This window comes from Seriola dumerili, unplaced genomic scaffold (genome assembly GCF_002260705.1).
Source record: "Seriola dumerili isolate Sdu_G_001 unplaced genomic scaffold, Sdu_1.0 BDQW01000111.1, whole genome shotgun sequence".
Classification (NCBI taxonomy): Eukaryota; Metazoa; Chordata; class Actinopteri; order Carangiformes; family Carangidae; genus Seriola; species Seriola dumerili.
Genome location: NW_019174366.1, coordinates 474,988 through 490,078, shown reverse-complemented (window position 1 = coordinate 490,078; position 15,091 = coordinate 474,988). Strand labels below are relative to the sequence as shown.

At 40.0% G+C, this 15,091-nt stretch overlaps 1 protein-coding gene across 1 annotated transcript in view; it reads left to right on the top strand.

Annotated features, from left to right (window-relative positions):
- lrch4 (leucine rich repeats and calponin homology domain containing 4) overlaps nucleotides 1–15,091 on the top strand; it is a 69,130-nt gene that overhangs the window by 26,786 nt on the left and 27,253 nt on the right. The window contains exons 2-5 of the mRNA XM_022747800.1: nucleotides 7,915–8,059; nucleotides 10,555–10,684; nucleotides 10,961–11,066; nucleotides 14,386–14,632. Coding sequence (XP_022603521.1) covers nucleotides 7,915–8,059; nucleotides 10,555–10,684; nucleotides 10,961–11,066; nucleotides 14,386–14,632 — 628 coding nt within the window. The remainder of the gene's footprint in view (nucleotides 1–7,914; nucleotides 8,060–10,554; nucleotides 10,685–10,960; nucleotides 11,067–14,385; nucleotides 14,633–15,091) is intronic.

Sequence of the window (15,091 nt, the reverse complement as noted above, 5' to 3'; positions counted from 1 at the left end):
ATCCCCTGGGGGCTGGCGCATGTTTCATGGGCAACACCCATCTTCTCCTGTTTTCCACTTGGAGAAGAGAGTAATTTTCCACTGAACTTTAGAATAATTTAAATCGTGAGTTTACTTATAAACTCGCACATCCATCTTCCACCATGACCACAAAACATTAAGTGAGAAATAACATATAAAACTATTTGCGCTTAATAATGGCAGAGAGGAGTAATAGGAGTGTTGATTTCATATTACAGCCTTCAAACCTGGAATTAATTATGAGACAAGTGGTTAATGATCAAAATACAATATAAAACATTTCCCAAAGCTAATAGTGTATACATATGGATTACACAGCAGGTGTCAGTGTAAGGTGGTGTTACCTTGTGTGAAGGATGCTGACAGTATGGTCACATGAAGGACATTGTCTTAAAATCTACATGTTACATTTCAAACATTCTATGGGATAGAAGTTTGGGGTTAAAATATTGCATAGGAAAATCTCATGAGTTACAGAACAGTTAGATATTTAATTTTACATTCTTCCTCAGATCTGTGTCTGTGAAGAAAGTTCTGCTGGTCACTACCCAGGATTGGAATGTGGGTTGTAGTTTATGACTCTTATCTAGAGAGGGACAGAGGAAGGGAGGTTGGTGTGTGTGTCCATGCATGGCACAGAGAGGCCAGGATTCACACCTTAGTGTTAATCAGTCCTTTTGTTGTTACTTGTCCTATATAAGAAACAATCAAATATCATTAGACAAAGTCTTATTGTTACAAACTGGAGATTTTGCCTATATTCTCCAGTTGTCTGGTGTCCATTGGTTGATCCTCTGGAGCTGACCCTTTGACCTTTGGTCTGGTTCTGTGTCATTTGGACATGCTAAAAGCATGGTCTGTTTGTGGAAGAGGGGTCCTTTGTCTCTGTTTCCTATCAATTTGATAGTTTGATGGTGGGAAGAGTCGCAAAGTGTCAATTGTGGGTCCGTAACTCTGCATGTCCTTATAATGAACTTCCTTTATGGCTTGTGACTGATGCCAGGCCACGCATGTACGCTACACTGTATATAAAGCTGATGATAACATGGGTCTGACTGAGCTGCTTCTTCCCCTCAAGACTATAAAAACTGAAATGTGTCCAAACCCTGCCTTCACTGAAGATGGGGCAGGTTGAATTACTTATTCTTTTACGTTTCCATTGCTCACACTGCATCTTCTCGCTCACACCAAAGAGGAGTATCTGGACAGAAACCTACATGGTGGCATCTATAGGACTGGTAAGCTGAACTCACGTCAGGAAAAAATGGGAACCAGCGTTATTACAAGACTGAAAAATGTGAATCCATTTTGAGTCTGCAGAGATAGAATCACAATTCGAATTTTTTTGCACACCTCTAGTTGAAAGCTCTGGAAAAAGCTAATAAGTGGACTTAGAGCCAGGATTGTTTTGTGAAATAGTCTCCAAGGTCAATGAAATTTTGCTCTAATACACATAACTGATTGTTTCCATTCAGTCATATGAAGAAGAGACAGATGTTAAAGTGTAAATGTAACCATTTACTTACATTTACTTTTATTATGAACTCTCACTCCTTTGGCTTTGACTTCCTTTGCAGTCACACATTGGTTTCACTATTAATTTGACTATAATGTGTTTTGCATGTGACACAAATCAGCTGCAGGTTGGATGCAGGTCTGTCATACGTGTGCTGCTGCTGCTGCTCTATGGGTTCAGACTGTTGCACTTCTGGCCACAGCACAGTCAGTGATTTCATAGCAGGTGTTTTCCATTAGCTGTCAGAGGGTCCACATGTAGATCAAGCCAGATCCAGAACACTGAAGCTCGCCTGGGTCGACTCAGTGCAGTCAGCTCTGATAAGCAGGGAGAACTGTAATCTGGAAGCCAAGACGTTAACAACAGGACAGTGTGGTCTAGGACAGAGACAGGTGAGGTCAGAGACCGGCCCCCTGGAGCTTCCTGGAGCTTGCGTGCATCTACTTTGGACTTTCTGCTGACTCTTTTCAGCCAAGCTCCTTTCTCCAGGCTAATGATAGTTGACCCTGTTCTTAAATCTGTCAGGAAATCTGAATGGTCACCATGGTAACCTAACAGGGGTCAATCCAGGTTAGCAAAGATCCTAAAGTGGTTAGTAAGGATTAATCCTGTCACATGGGATAACACTGCACGGTCCCTGGTGTAATTGAAAGTTATTGATGTGCTCTGTTAGTTTTGGTTTAAATCATGTTGATGACTGCCTTTTTATATAAAGTTAACAAGCATTCTGTTCAAGAAAATATATCTTGATACAGTCCAGCCCAACTATTGTGATACATGATATTATTGCAATATTTATAATACGTAATTATATTATTGTATATCACTTTTCAGGTGATGCTGCCACTAAACAGCAGTTCAAAGTTTTATTTGTCACATGCCAAGACTGGACTCATCAACAGGGCAGACTGTGTAAAACAGCAAAAACAGAAACCTTGTTGACATTATCCAACATCAGCCTTTTCTGTTCTGTGCTCTCACACTGTGGTGGATATATTTGGGTCACAATTCGTTTGAGTGAGACAGTGTGGACATGGTCATACAATCTGATCAGACTTACCATACCAGACTTACCATACCATTTCATTTCTCTTCATTGAACCTCAGAGCTGAATAAGGCTTTTTAAATCAACACAGAGGCTGCAGTAGCGGCTTCTAGGCGCAGTTATTTTTTTTCCACAACAGTCAAAGAAATATGTTGATTTAAGAGTTATTTATTATTATTTATTTACAGCTTTATCTTATCCAAGCTTTTTATTTTTGTGCCCAGCCTGGCAATTGTGTTGGAATCCTGCCAACACATTTACCAACATTCCTAGAACAGCAATTTTAACTGATGAACTTGTCTTGCAGTTTTTACAGAGTCCGACCGTATTTCTCTGCTGTGCTTACTGTACATTGTGACAAATAAAACTTGGAATTTAACTGAAAATTAGATAATACAGTCTCTCCAGGATGCAGGGCAAATAAAAATTGCAAAAATTGTTGCTATCCTCTTTTGAGTAAACATTGAGCCCTTTCAAAAGCTTAATTGCACAGAACTTAACAGTAAAAACAATATGCTCCCACCCCTGCCTATGAAACCGTTTCATCATGAGTGAATGATGACTGAAAGGACGTTTTCTGTCTTTTCATCGTTACTAATTAACCATTTAATTCACTGAGTAGCTCAGAGGCTATCGGCAGCTACCGGCATCTTTTAAGGTGGAATGGTTTCTTGAGTGTTACTTAATGCGTGATTGACGTTTGAAAATCAATTAGTACACCTTAAATGTCAATATGACAACTTTGACCATTTTATTTGTTTTTATTAGCTCTCTACATGATAGACTCTTTAGTGATGATTGGATCTTCAAGTGCTTAAAATGTATATAAATATCAACCGGATTATGTGAACTGTAGATATTTTATTTCATCTGGAGAAAAAAAGTAGCAGGGCGTCGTTCTGGTGGCTCCGGCAGCTCTACACCTATGGTTCCACCACAAAGTGGTACAAAACAATTTAAATACGCTTTTGTGCAAAACATAGTTGAACTGCTTTACACTGTCTTTATACAGTAATGTTTTTTGGTAAACGTGAGATATTCATGTCACACATGTCTGCAGCTTCACAACATGCTTCAAAAACAGAAACATGGAAGTGATTTTTGTGACATATATCAAGATGTTGAGCAGGAGTGGCATCATTGGTTTAACTTACTGGAAACTATGATGATTGGTCATATTTGCAGAAAAGTTGCGGTGGTTGGACAAAAATTGGGATTGGTTGAATTTGCATTAAGTATTGCAATCGTGACATTGCGACTTTCCGGGGGGGCTGATAAACATCCAACCATTTTCTACCGCTTATCCTCTAGTAGGGTCGCGGGGGGGCTGGAGCCTATCCCAGCATCCTTTCGGGCGAGAGGCGGGGTACACCCTGGACAGGTCGCCAGTCCATCGCAGGGCACACAGAGACAAACAACCATTCAGTCTCACAGTCATACCTATGGTCAATTTGGAGTAACCAATCAGCCTAGTCCCCATTTGCATGTCTTTGGACTGTGAGAGGAAGCCGGAGTACCCGGAGAGAACCCACACAAGCACGGGGAGAACATGCAAACTCCACACAGAAAGACCCTGCGTCCGAGCCGGGACTCGGAACCTTCTTGCTGTGAGGCGACAGCGCTAACCACTGCACCACCGTGCCGCCTGCTGATAAACATATAAAATAAAAATAGCATATCTCAGGATATTTGGGCTGGACTGTTTCAATATTAAATTTTGGATTTTGCCCAGGTCTAATGATCATGAGTGTGACAGATAGTTGATAAAACAGGTCCTGAATAGAAAAGTCCGTAACACCAAAGATGACAGTTGTACGACACCCAATAAGCTGCTTTATAACAGCTGAATGGGAAACCCATCAAGTCAATCATGTCATTGCACTGACGCAAGCAAAACCTTGTGCATGCATAGTTTTTTATGTGAAGATGTGGGGGAAAAAAAGCATTTTAACCATAATTTGGGTCAAGTCACCAAACTTTTTAAGTGTTTTTTTATCAAATTGTTGCCAAAAATGGCCGCTGAGCAGTGAGACTCTCCTGTAAAGATTTTGGTTGAGATAAGAACAGGAAATAATCTTTGGATACAAGTTAAAGTAAGGGAATGAATGTTGTCATACAAGGTGATCACTAGAATCACAAATGTTGCACAGAACAAACTTTTATTTTTCCAGTGGAAACCATAACTTCCTTTTTAAACTGGAGTTCCGACAACAACAGATACAGAGACTAAACAACCTCTGCATCCCCCAGAGTGTAAACACACACACACACACACACACACACACACACACACACACAGTACTATTTCCACCCCCACCCATTGTTCAGACGACTCCCCTCCAGCTATGGGACAGTGAAGATGGAGAGATCAGGCTTTAGTGCTCCTGTACAGTGTGGAGACACACTTACATTCATTATATACAGAAAACACACACACACACACACACACACAGACTCTCTCACTCTCTCTCTCTCTCTCACTCTCTCTCTCTCTCTCTCTCTCTCTCTCTCTCTCTCTCTCTCTCTCTCTCTCTCTCTCTCTCTCTCTCTCTCTCAACACACATTGAATGATACTGCAGTGTTAATGAAGCACTCTGGTTTCTCTGTTCACTCAGATGAATGTAGTGTAAGTGTAAGTGTGTTTCCTTCTTTATAAAACAGTTCAACCTGATTTCTCTTTAGTAATCTTGGAATTGGAATCTGATTTAGTAATCAGTATTAAAATGTCTCCAGATTCCTTTTCCATCCAACAAAGTCTAAAACCTAAAAATATTATTTTGATATAAAAAGACAAAGAAAAGCTGCAAATTCCCACTGGTGAGAAGCTGGAACCAGTTATGTGAAATCACTGATTAAATGACTTCAGTGATTATTATCAAAAAATTTGATTTATTTCATTAGTTCTTTCAGCTTTAATTTTGATAAATAAAAAGTTTATGAGGGAAAATTAATCTTTCTGAATGTGGTGTAACTCGTGGACAATCAATGAACCATGTTCTAGATTCTTCTCACATTTCTGTTCTTCTCAATATTTCACTTGAAGTCTTCCAAAAAAGCGTCCCTATAGAAGCACTAACAAAGAGAGGAACTGCCTCCTCCTCCTCCTCCTGCTGCTGCTTCCAACAGCAATCAATAAACAGCCATTGGGCTGTCTGCCATTGACAGACTGTCTCATCCTGCTGCCAGACCAAGCTCAGTGCTAATGATGCAGCTCTATGGGCAGTCTATTGATGCTTCATTGTGTCTGCTGCATGTTCACACATCTTTACCCTGAACTCAGCTGGTTGTAGAGTTTAGATATAAAGATATCTGTGTAGAGAAGAGCTGATGATGATGAGGTCAATACTGAGCGTGGCCAGTAATAATCCCTAATTAGGAAGGGGGAGGTAAGATACAGATACGGATAAGATTCAAAATATAGAGAATTATGCAGGGCTGCAGCTAACGAATATTTTCATTCAGAGCTAGAATGATTAATGAATGATTTAGTCACATTCCAAGATGTGTCCAAAAAGGTCCAAGATGTCCAAAATGTCCAAAAATGCCAAATATTTGTTGGTTCCATTATCTCTGTCACTTTTCTTTGGTAGTAAATTGAACAGTTTTAGATTTTGGGCTGATGGTCAAATAAAATAAGATACCTTGGGCTTTGGGAAGTTTTGAACACTGACTTCTGATGTTTTATCAGTAAAATGCGAAGTTTGACGGAAATTGGTTCTGTACTTTTTGTGTAATCCTGCTGACAAACAAACAAGAAAACACATACAGTATAGGTGAAAACAAAACCTCTTTAACAGAGGTAATAATCTGCAGACTAAGATATATTGAAAATAGATGTTAGTTGAAGTCCAATTTCCTATTAATCTGTTGTTTTCAGTTTATTTGACTGTATCAAACAACAGTAAATTAAATGAACGATATCTAATGTGACCAACCGTCCAAAACCCAAAGATATTCAGTTTATAGTAATATAAGCAGAAGCTCCCATTGTTTGACATTTTTATTTGTACTAAAAGAACCTTAATCAGCTATCACAAATAGTTGCTAATTAACTTCCTTTCAATTGACTAATTGTTTCAGGTGTTAGGAGGCACTTTCTTCTCCCAGTCATGACTTAGTATTTCTACTAAAACTGGAGCTGTTTTGTTATCATTGATAGAAATTATTTTCTGAGAAAAACATCTCTAAATTGTAGTGAGAAGGAAAATCAGGGTCTGATGAATCATCCACAGGTGTAAATGTATTTTTGTCTGATTCATTATTATAAAATATATTAAAAAATAATTCTGCTAAGGAGGGACTGAAGCTTGTAACAACAACAGTGGCTGTACATCCGGACCATGCTTGACTGGGCAGGGTCATTTTATCTCTAAATGTAAGTGACTGGTGTCCTTGTATCCTTGTCTCCTTGGAGGTGGATGAGAATGGCCTACTTACTGTGGAGCTAACTCTGGAAACAGAGAGCAGGAAGCCGCCAATAGCAGCTATTTTTGGACATGCTCACCCAGTTTGGTCAAAGTGGATGAGAGTGGACATTGCCAAGACTCTGTCACAGCAGTGTGGATTCAGAGCGGGTTGTCAGTTTTAGACCAGTGGTTTTTGGAGAGTAGTTTTGATGCTGTTGTATGGCCGAGGACACAGAGAACATCAAAAAAAGTATGAATTTGATTGATGTCATCTGTGTTATTATCTCAGCTTGGGCTGGATGGTTGCACAAGGGGAGCCATTTCTTTTAAATGGATCAAGAAGGTTTTAACATTTCAATGGCATTTGTGTAGCACAATTTACTTTATGTCCATGCGCCGGCGCCATAATCCGTACATCTGTACTTCCTTTTAATTCTTGTGGACATGATATCTCAGTAACGCCTTGATAGAACTTCTTCATATTTGGCACAAATATTCACTTGGACTCAAGGATGAACTGATTAGATTTTGGGTGTCAAAGGTTAAGGTCAGTATGACCTCACAAAACATAGTTTTGGATTTGTGAACACAACATCTTGAAAACTCCTCAAGGGAATCCCTTCAAAAATGCCACAAATATCAACTCCAGGACTCAAGAACTCATGGTTAAAGGTCAAGATCAGTATGACCTCACAAAATACTTTTTAACCATAACTCAAGGCTTTGCAGCAATTATGACAAAATTTCACACAAATGTGTAATATTTTCTGTGACTCTGGATAAACAGGGATGTGACTTGAAACTAGTCTGAGTGGAGAAGGCAGACAACCATGAGGAGGTGATTCTATTTCACTTTGTGCCACTGGATGTCTGAATACTGGAGAACCTCTGATGGCTCTAATGTTCAGCACTCTTGTGTTTTCAGATCTGTCCAAGAACCGTCTGTGCGAGCTGCCGGAGGAGCTCTGTCAGTTCATCTCTCTGGAGACACTGAGCCTTTACCACAATGGGATGCGTTCGCTGTCCTCCAGCCTGGGAAACCTCCAGGCCCTCACCTACCTCAACCTCAGGTAAGTCTGCTTCATACACACTGCTTCATGAGCCAAACAGCACAGGAAAATAGAGCTGGTCTACTGATTGTACAGCAGTGCACATTGGAAGGCAATCAACTTTCATTTGGAGTCGAGTTAATACAATATAGAAAATGTCTGATGGTTGACTTTTACCACTGGTAACCAAGGGAACCTCTCACATCTACATACAAGTGAACCTCAATATGCTTCCAGTACTTCTATTTACTTCAACTTCTGCTAGAAAGAAAGTCTGATCAAGTGGAGATACATATATTCAATCAGAATTTAAGGAGGCATTCATTTCTCCATTACAAAAGTATCATGAATCACATTAAACAAATTTTCAAATGTGGAAGTTGCTTTTTTATCCTTTTTTTTTTTTTTGTTCTTCTTGGGAATAGCAAAATGTTAAACATCTTATATTTTATTCAAACTAGTTTTACACGATACATCAATCCCTTAAACCTCTTACATGTGTTTTGAACATTACATCAGTTATGACAACATTGTACTCACCAAAGTTAGTAAGAGATCTTGGAACATGTAAACATTGCTTCGAGAGATGAATCAAATCAGTTGCCCCATCCTTTATTTGCACAGCAGAATATTGTTTTCATATTGACAGATCTGTTGTTTATGGTGGTGAAGTTTATAAGTATCTTGTGTACTTTGTGGTGTCACTAACAAGCTAGAGTTTATAGTAACTTATCACTCGTCATAGATAGACATCATCATTTTACTGGGTAGGTATCATCATATTCTGTTGCCACCATGTAGAACTAGTTTAATACAGAGAACAGCTGAATATGGAGCATTGGTGGCCTGGATTCATTACCACATTTCTTGACATTAGAAATTAGTACAATATGTTTTATTAAAAAGTTAATATTGTATTTGTTTCCACAGGCAATAGTATAGAACACTATGACTTAATTGTTCATAAGACTTTTAACTTTAAGTTTTCTGAAATGGAAATGATATAGGAGAGTAGTTTGAAGTTTTCTTTTCTCAGTTATGAAGAAATTCAATTATTGAATAGAGTATTGTATGTGTTAGATAGATTTTGAGTTAGTGTGTATTGTGAGTCTCAATGTGAGTATGAATGATGTTGATGTGTATTGATTGTCTGTTGTCATTGAAGAATTTAATGGGACTCTAGGAAGAGTAGCCATTGTTACAACACAGTGGCTAATGGGGGTCTAAATAAATAGATAAATAGAATGAAGAAACTATGACTAGATGTCTATGCACCACTTCGATAGTAAAAGATGCTGATGACGGCAGGGATTGATGAGGAAAAAGTATCACAGACTGTACCAAGGAGAAGGTGATTAATTCATTGTTCAGCATGTTTAGCTGAATCATATTGCTTCTTTGTGGCCCTCTACCTTTAGTCTCGTGGTCTGTACCAGTCAACAACTAATGTATTTTACTTTATTTGGTGAAGCTGAAAATGAGTGCTCCTAAAATATCTATAATAATCTAACGTTGCACAGGAAAACTGTGGTAGGTACATTTATATTTAGGCAACATCTAACGGTAGTGATTATGACGGGAGCAAATGAGGAAGTCAGGTTATGTAGAACAGAGAGCATGTGAGGAGGAGGTGAAGGTGGATGGATGGGGTTTTAACACAGGAGACGACTGTCAGTTTCCTGTTTGAGACCCACAGTCATCATTGTTTCTTTTATCCAGGACCGTTCCACAACCTTCTCAGCATCTTTATTGTTGTAACCATGGCAAAAAAGGTCCTCCAGCCTCAAGGAAGCGGTTATTTTAACCTAAACTGTGACCTTTCCCTATTCTTAACCTGTCTTTGTGTCTATAAACCAAACCAAACCAAACCGTGACTGTCCCATAAGCGTAACCAGGTGTTGTTGTAACCATGAAGTCCGGTAGGTTCTGGCATTTCAGGAGATGCGCCTGTGGGTCGTATCAGAGCGTAGGAATTAACCAGGTCTTTGGTCTTTCAGGTTGGAGAAATTTGAACCAGGATGATGGTCTATAAAGAAAATCCCAAATTACAATAGAAGTTGTACTTGAACGCACCACAAAGGTAGAAGTGAACACTTTGCATCAGTGTCGCAGTTTGCAGGTGCTGCACAACTCCAGTGTTTGTTTATGCTGAAAGTTAAACCAGGTCATCCAAATCCTGTACAAACCATCTTACAACAACAGAACCACACTGACACTCCTCTGCTTCACACTATAATTATACTGTTGCTAGGAGACCAGAAAAACCCTCCAGGTGGCTCGTATTGGCTCGAGGCAAAGATACTGTACAACAAACAATTACTAAGACTAGCTGCACATTTCATGGTGACTAACTAGTTAGCTGCTATATTAAACTGTGGTGTTTGAGTGTGTGAGTGGAAGCACCTTTGAAATTCAATGCAATGGTGCACAATATCCCTCTGGAATGACCTCACTCTTTGTGTGTGTGTGTGTGTGTGTGACACACGGTCCGTCCGTCCGTCCGTCCGTCCCCACAGTCGTAATCTTCTGTCCAGTTTACCCCCGTCGGTGTTTCAGCTTCCCCTCCTGCGAGTGCTCATCGTCAGCAACAACAAGCTGTCTTCACTGCCCGCCTCCGTATACTCCCTCACACACCTCCGACAGCTGGTACGACACACACACACACACACACACACACACACACACGTTGCTGTCTCTCACAAACAGTATCTGTCTGTGCTCTCTCAGCAACAGGTCCAGCAGTGTCATTCTTTCAGTCACATCTTTGTGTCCTTATGGGTCACAGTCAGAACTGCATCATGTCTGAGTTTAAAGCTAAAAGTATGTAGATCCACTCTGATGTAGTGACACAGGTGAGTGGTGTTGTGTTGTAGATCCTGGTCCTGGTTCACAGTGCTCTCTCTCTCTCTGTGTTTCTGTCAGGATATGAGCTGTAATGAGCTGCAGTGTTTGCCTGCAGAGCTCGGTCAGCTGGAGTGCCTGAGGGACTTGAACCTAAGGAGGAACCAGCTCACCGCTTTGCCTGAAGGTACAGACTCACCTGATTATTGAACTGTCAGCTCCTGTGGTCTCCCTCCTCCTAAAAAAATCCACTGTGATCTGTTGATGAACCCAGCTGAAAACTGACGTGATTCTTCCCAGTTCATCTATGTCTGTACTGATGATGCAGATCTCTGACCCCCAAAGTGTAACAGCCTGATCAAAGTATTGCTATGTGTAAACGATTCAATGGATTCTAATGCAGAAGTTAGATGGTAATTGCATCATTATTGTGCAGCTGAGAGATGTTCTTAAACTAATAATGTGACATTTATTATATATGTGTTTACTAAGTGGATTTAGTATCATTATTTCTCTCCAGTCATGCTTTAAAGTTTGTAAAAGTCCTCTGCTATGATTCATATTTAGTTTAACGTGGTTTTCACACATTAAACTGGATCTGAAGCTCATCTCCTCTTACTTCCTGATTGAGAAATCTGGATCAGGCCTTGAGCCCCGCCCACCACCTGCTTGCTCCAGGTGGACAGGTGAAAGAGCAGAGAGTATCAAGATGGTTAGAGGAGGAAAGATCAGAGAGACTCAGACACATGTTTGAACCTCAGTCAGACCCAGACTCAGATGACGAGTCTATTGAGACCAGAATCAGAGACTAGCAGATGGATCAGAACAGTTAGCACAGTTAGCATCTTTTATTTGTCTATGTTGTTCGTTAGCTTGTAGCTGAGATAGTGTTAGTGATTGTGTTAATGCTAACTCTCTCTCTGTGTACTGACAAAGCTTCAAGTTTATTTAGCCGCGCCCCTTGTCCCCACAACTTGACAGGATTTGTTCCTAGGTTTGTGACAAACCCTGGCTATCTGAATCTGTTTTTATAAGACTAGTTGTTTCACTGCAATTCAAGTTAAAAAACTCAGTCATGGTGTTGATGACTATTTCACTCATCATATGTATTGTATTATATAAAAAATCATATGGATGTTAACACTGGATTTTCATCTCTTTAAATTAAAACCAGTTGGCTCATGTGGTAAGGTGAAAACTATAAGGTGATTTAGAATATTTGGACTGATCTGACCTTACACCTGATCGAATGTCAGAAGTGATGTAAACTACAGTAAATTTTCATATAAAAGCCAACATTAATATAATGGCACAGTTTCAGATAATCGTCATTAATAATCTGGGGATTTTAAGGGGGGTGGGATCACCTTTGCTGCAACAGCTAATGTGGTAAATTCACTATTACACCACAGTCAGTCTATTCTCACTCTGCTGCTTTCTGTTTCTTTTCTTTTTATTAGTTTCATTCACTATTTATTTCCTCTCTGTTAGTCTGTCAGTGACACTTCCTGCAGGTTTTTCACAATAACACACCACCAGGAAACAAAAGGGTGGAACACTTTTAATTTGAAATATCTGTGATAGTTGGCGTTGTGTTTGAATAGTAAAGACAAATGAAGAGTCAGTTGTCCAGCTTAGGACTGGGTGATATGGCCTATATATATATATATATATATAATTTTATTTTTTAATTTTTTCTATTTTTTTGAAATCTCCTCAAAAGTGCGATTTAATCCTTTGCTGCACAAAATCACACCAGTCTGATGATTCTAGTCCCTGCAGCATTTGTATACATAAAAAAATTCTTTACTGTTTATTCATCAGTGGATTCCATGGAAACAATTTTACATTTGCAAAAAGGGGGAGATCACAACCAAGTTAAATTTGACCCTGAACAAAAAAAGAGCTCAAAGTAGAGATGGGTGATCTGAAGAACTTACTTGAACTTAGATCTTATGATCTCTTCAGTTGAATCATACAGATCACCTTTTTAAAAGTTTCTATATTTAGACATTTAGTTAAATTTTTTTAATTACATATTTATTTCAAATGTTCAGTCTCTGCTAACCAGACCATTGTTTGCTATTGACCAGCTAGCCCGTTATTAACTGTGTGTGGGTGAGGAACAGCACCAAACATCCGAAAGAAGCATCAATGCGGCAGTAAGATACGAATCACATCTTCCAGTCAGGACTTTCAGAATAAAATCACAGTGGAAACAGGAAGTAGAGATTTGTGGGTTTTCTGGATGGGTGGGGGAGTGTCTGACCGTGACAAGGATAGATAGATGGATAGATAGATAGATAGATAGATAGATAGATAGATAGATAGATAGATAGATAGATAATAATTATAGATAATAATTAGATTAGTCCACTTCCTTTGGCTGAGGTGTTGTATAGCCTGATGGCAGTAGGAAAAAAAGGATCTCCTGAACCTCTCTGTTCTGCAGCGCAGTGAGATGAGACATTTGCTGCAGCTGTAGCTGCTTCTCTGTCCTGCCAGAATGTTGTGGAGAGGGTGGTTGGTATTGTCCAAGATGGCCTCCATCTTACATTGCATGCATCTCTCCACAACAGTCCTGAGTGAGTCCAGACTCCTGCCAAGCACAGACCAAGCCTTTTTGACCAGCTTGCCCAGTCTCTTTGTGTTCATGACATGCTGCCAACCCATCAGACTGCAGCATAAAAAAGTACACTGGCAACCACTGACTGATAAAACGTGTGCAGCATTTCACTGCAGACGTCAAAGCACTTCATGAAAAAGTGCCAGCTCTGCCCCTTCAGGTAGATGGCATCCGTGTTCAGGGACCAGTCCAGTTTACTGTCCAGGTGCACACCTAGGTATTTATAAGTGTGCACCACCTCAATATCCTTCCCTCGAATGTTGACTGGCTGAAGGGTGGGCCTAGACCTCCGAAAGTCGATGACTATCTCCTTGGTCTTGGAGATATTCAGAAGGAGGCAGTTCTTGTCGCTCCATTCACTGAAGGCCATCGTCAGATCCCTGTACTCCTCTTCCTGCCCATTCCTGATACGCACCACAATAGCTGTATCATCCTAGTATTTGTGGATGTGGCAGAACTCAGAGTTGTATTTAAAGTCTGCCGTATACAGGGTGAACAGGAACGGAGCCAGAACAGTCCCCTGTGGAGCCCCAGTTCTGCTCACCACTGTCCCTAAGACACAGTTACCCAGCCTGATGTACTGTGGTCATCTTGTCAGGTAATCCACAATCCAGGACGTGAAGCAGGCATCCACCCCCATACCTTCCAGCTTGTCTTTAAGAATGGGGGGTTGGATGGTGTTAAATGCACTTGAAAAATCAAAGAACATAATCCTCATGTAACTACCTGGCTCATCCAAGTAAGAATGGGCTCGGTGGAGCATGTAAAGGACAGCATCATCCACTCCAATATAATATCAAACAATTGGTGTACATCTAAAAAGATGATGAGTGTCAATAATGACAGCAATTAAAACAACCCTTCCCTGTGCCCCGTGCAGAAATATCCGAGCTCCCTCTGGTCCGGCTTGATGTGTCTTGCAACCGCATTTCCCACGTGCCCCTCTGCTACCGCCACCTTCGGCACCTCCAGAGCATCTCGCTGGACAACAACCCGCTGCAGATGCCGCCTGCGCAGATCTGCTCCAAAGGCAAATACCACATCTTCAAGTACCTCAACATGGAGGCCTGCAAGAGGAGCCAGGAGGAGCTGGAGAGACATCTGAGACCCACCGGGTTCAACAGCTGGTGAGGAGGAGGAAGAGAAGGAAAGGGCAGATTAGAAACATGGATGAAGGAAGGTCTTACTCATCTGAATATCTTATGACATTCAGGTTTATTTTAGACAATACCATCAATATTAGGGCCACATTGAGGAAAAAAAAGTAATCGGAATTACGAGAATGAAGTCATAATCTTATGAGAAAAAAGGCTGAATTTTATGAAAATTAAAAAAATTCAAATTTAGAGAGAAAAATATATATTTTTTATAAATGTTACAACAACCAGTAAACCAGGTGCAAGGACAATGACCTTTTCTCCTAAGATTTTTATGACTTTTTTTCTATTAAAATTATGACTTCAGGCATCAGTGCATAAGTACTGTTTACTGACAGTGGCAGCTACTCCAGCTAAATATTATAGGATCATGGAATTATGATTATATGTATTTTACCAAAACATATTCTTATCCCAGAAGAGGAATAA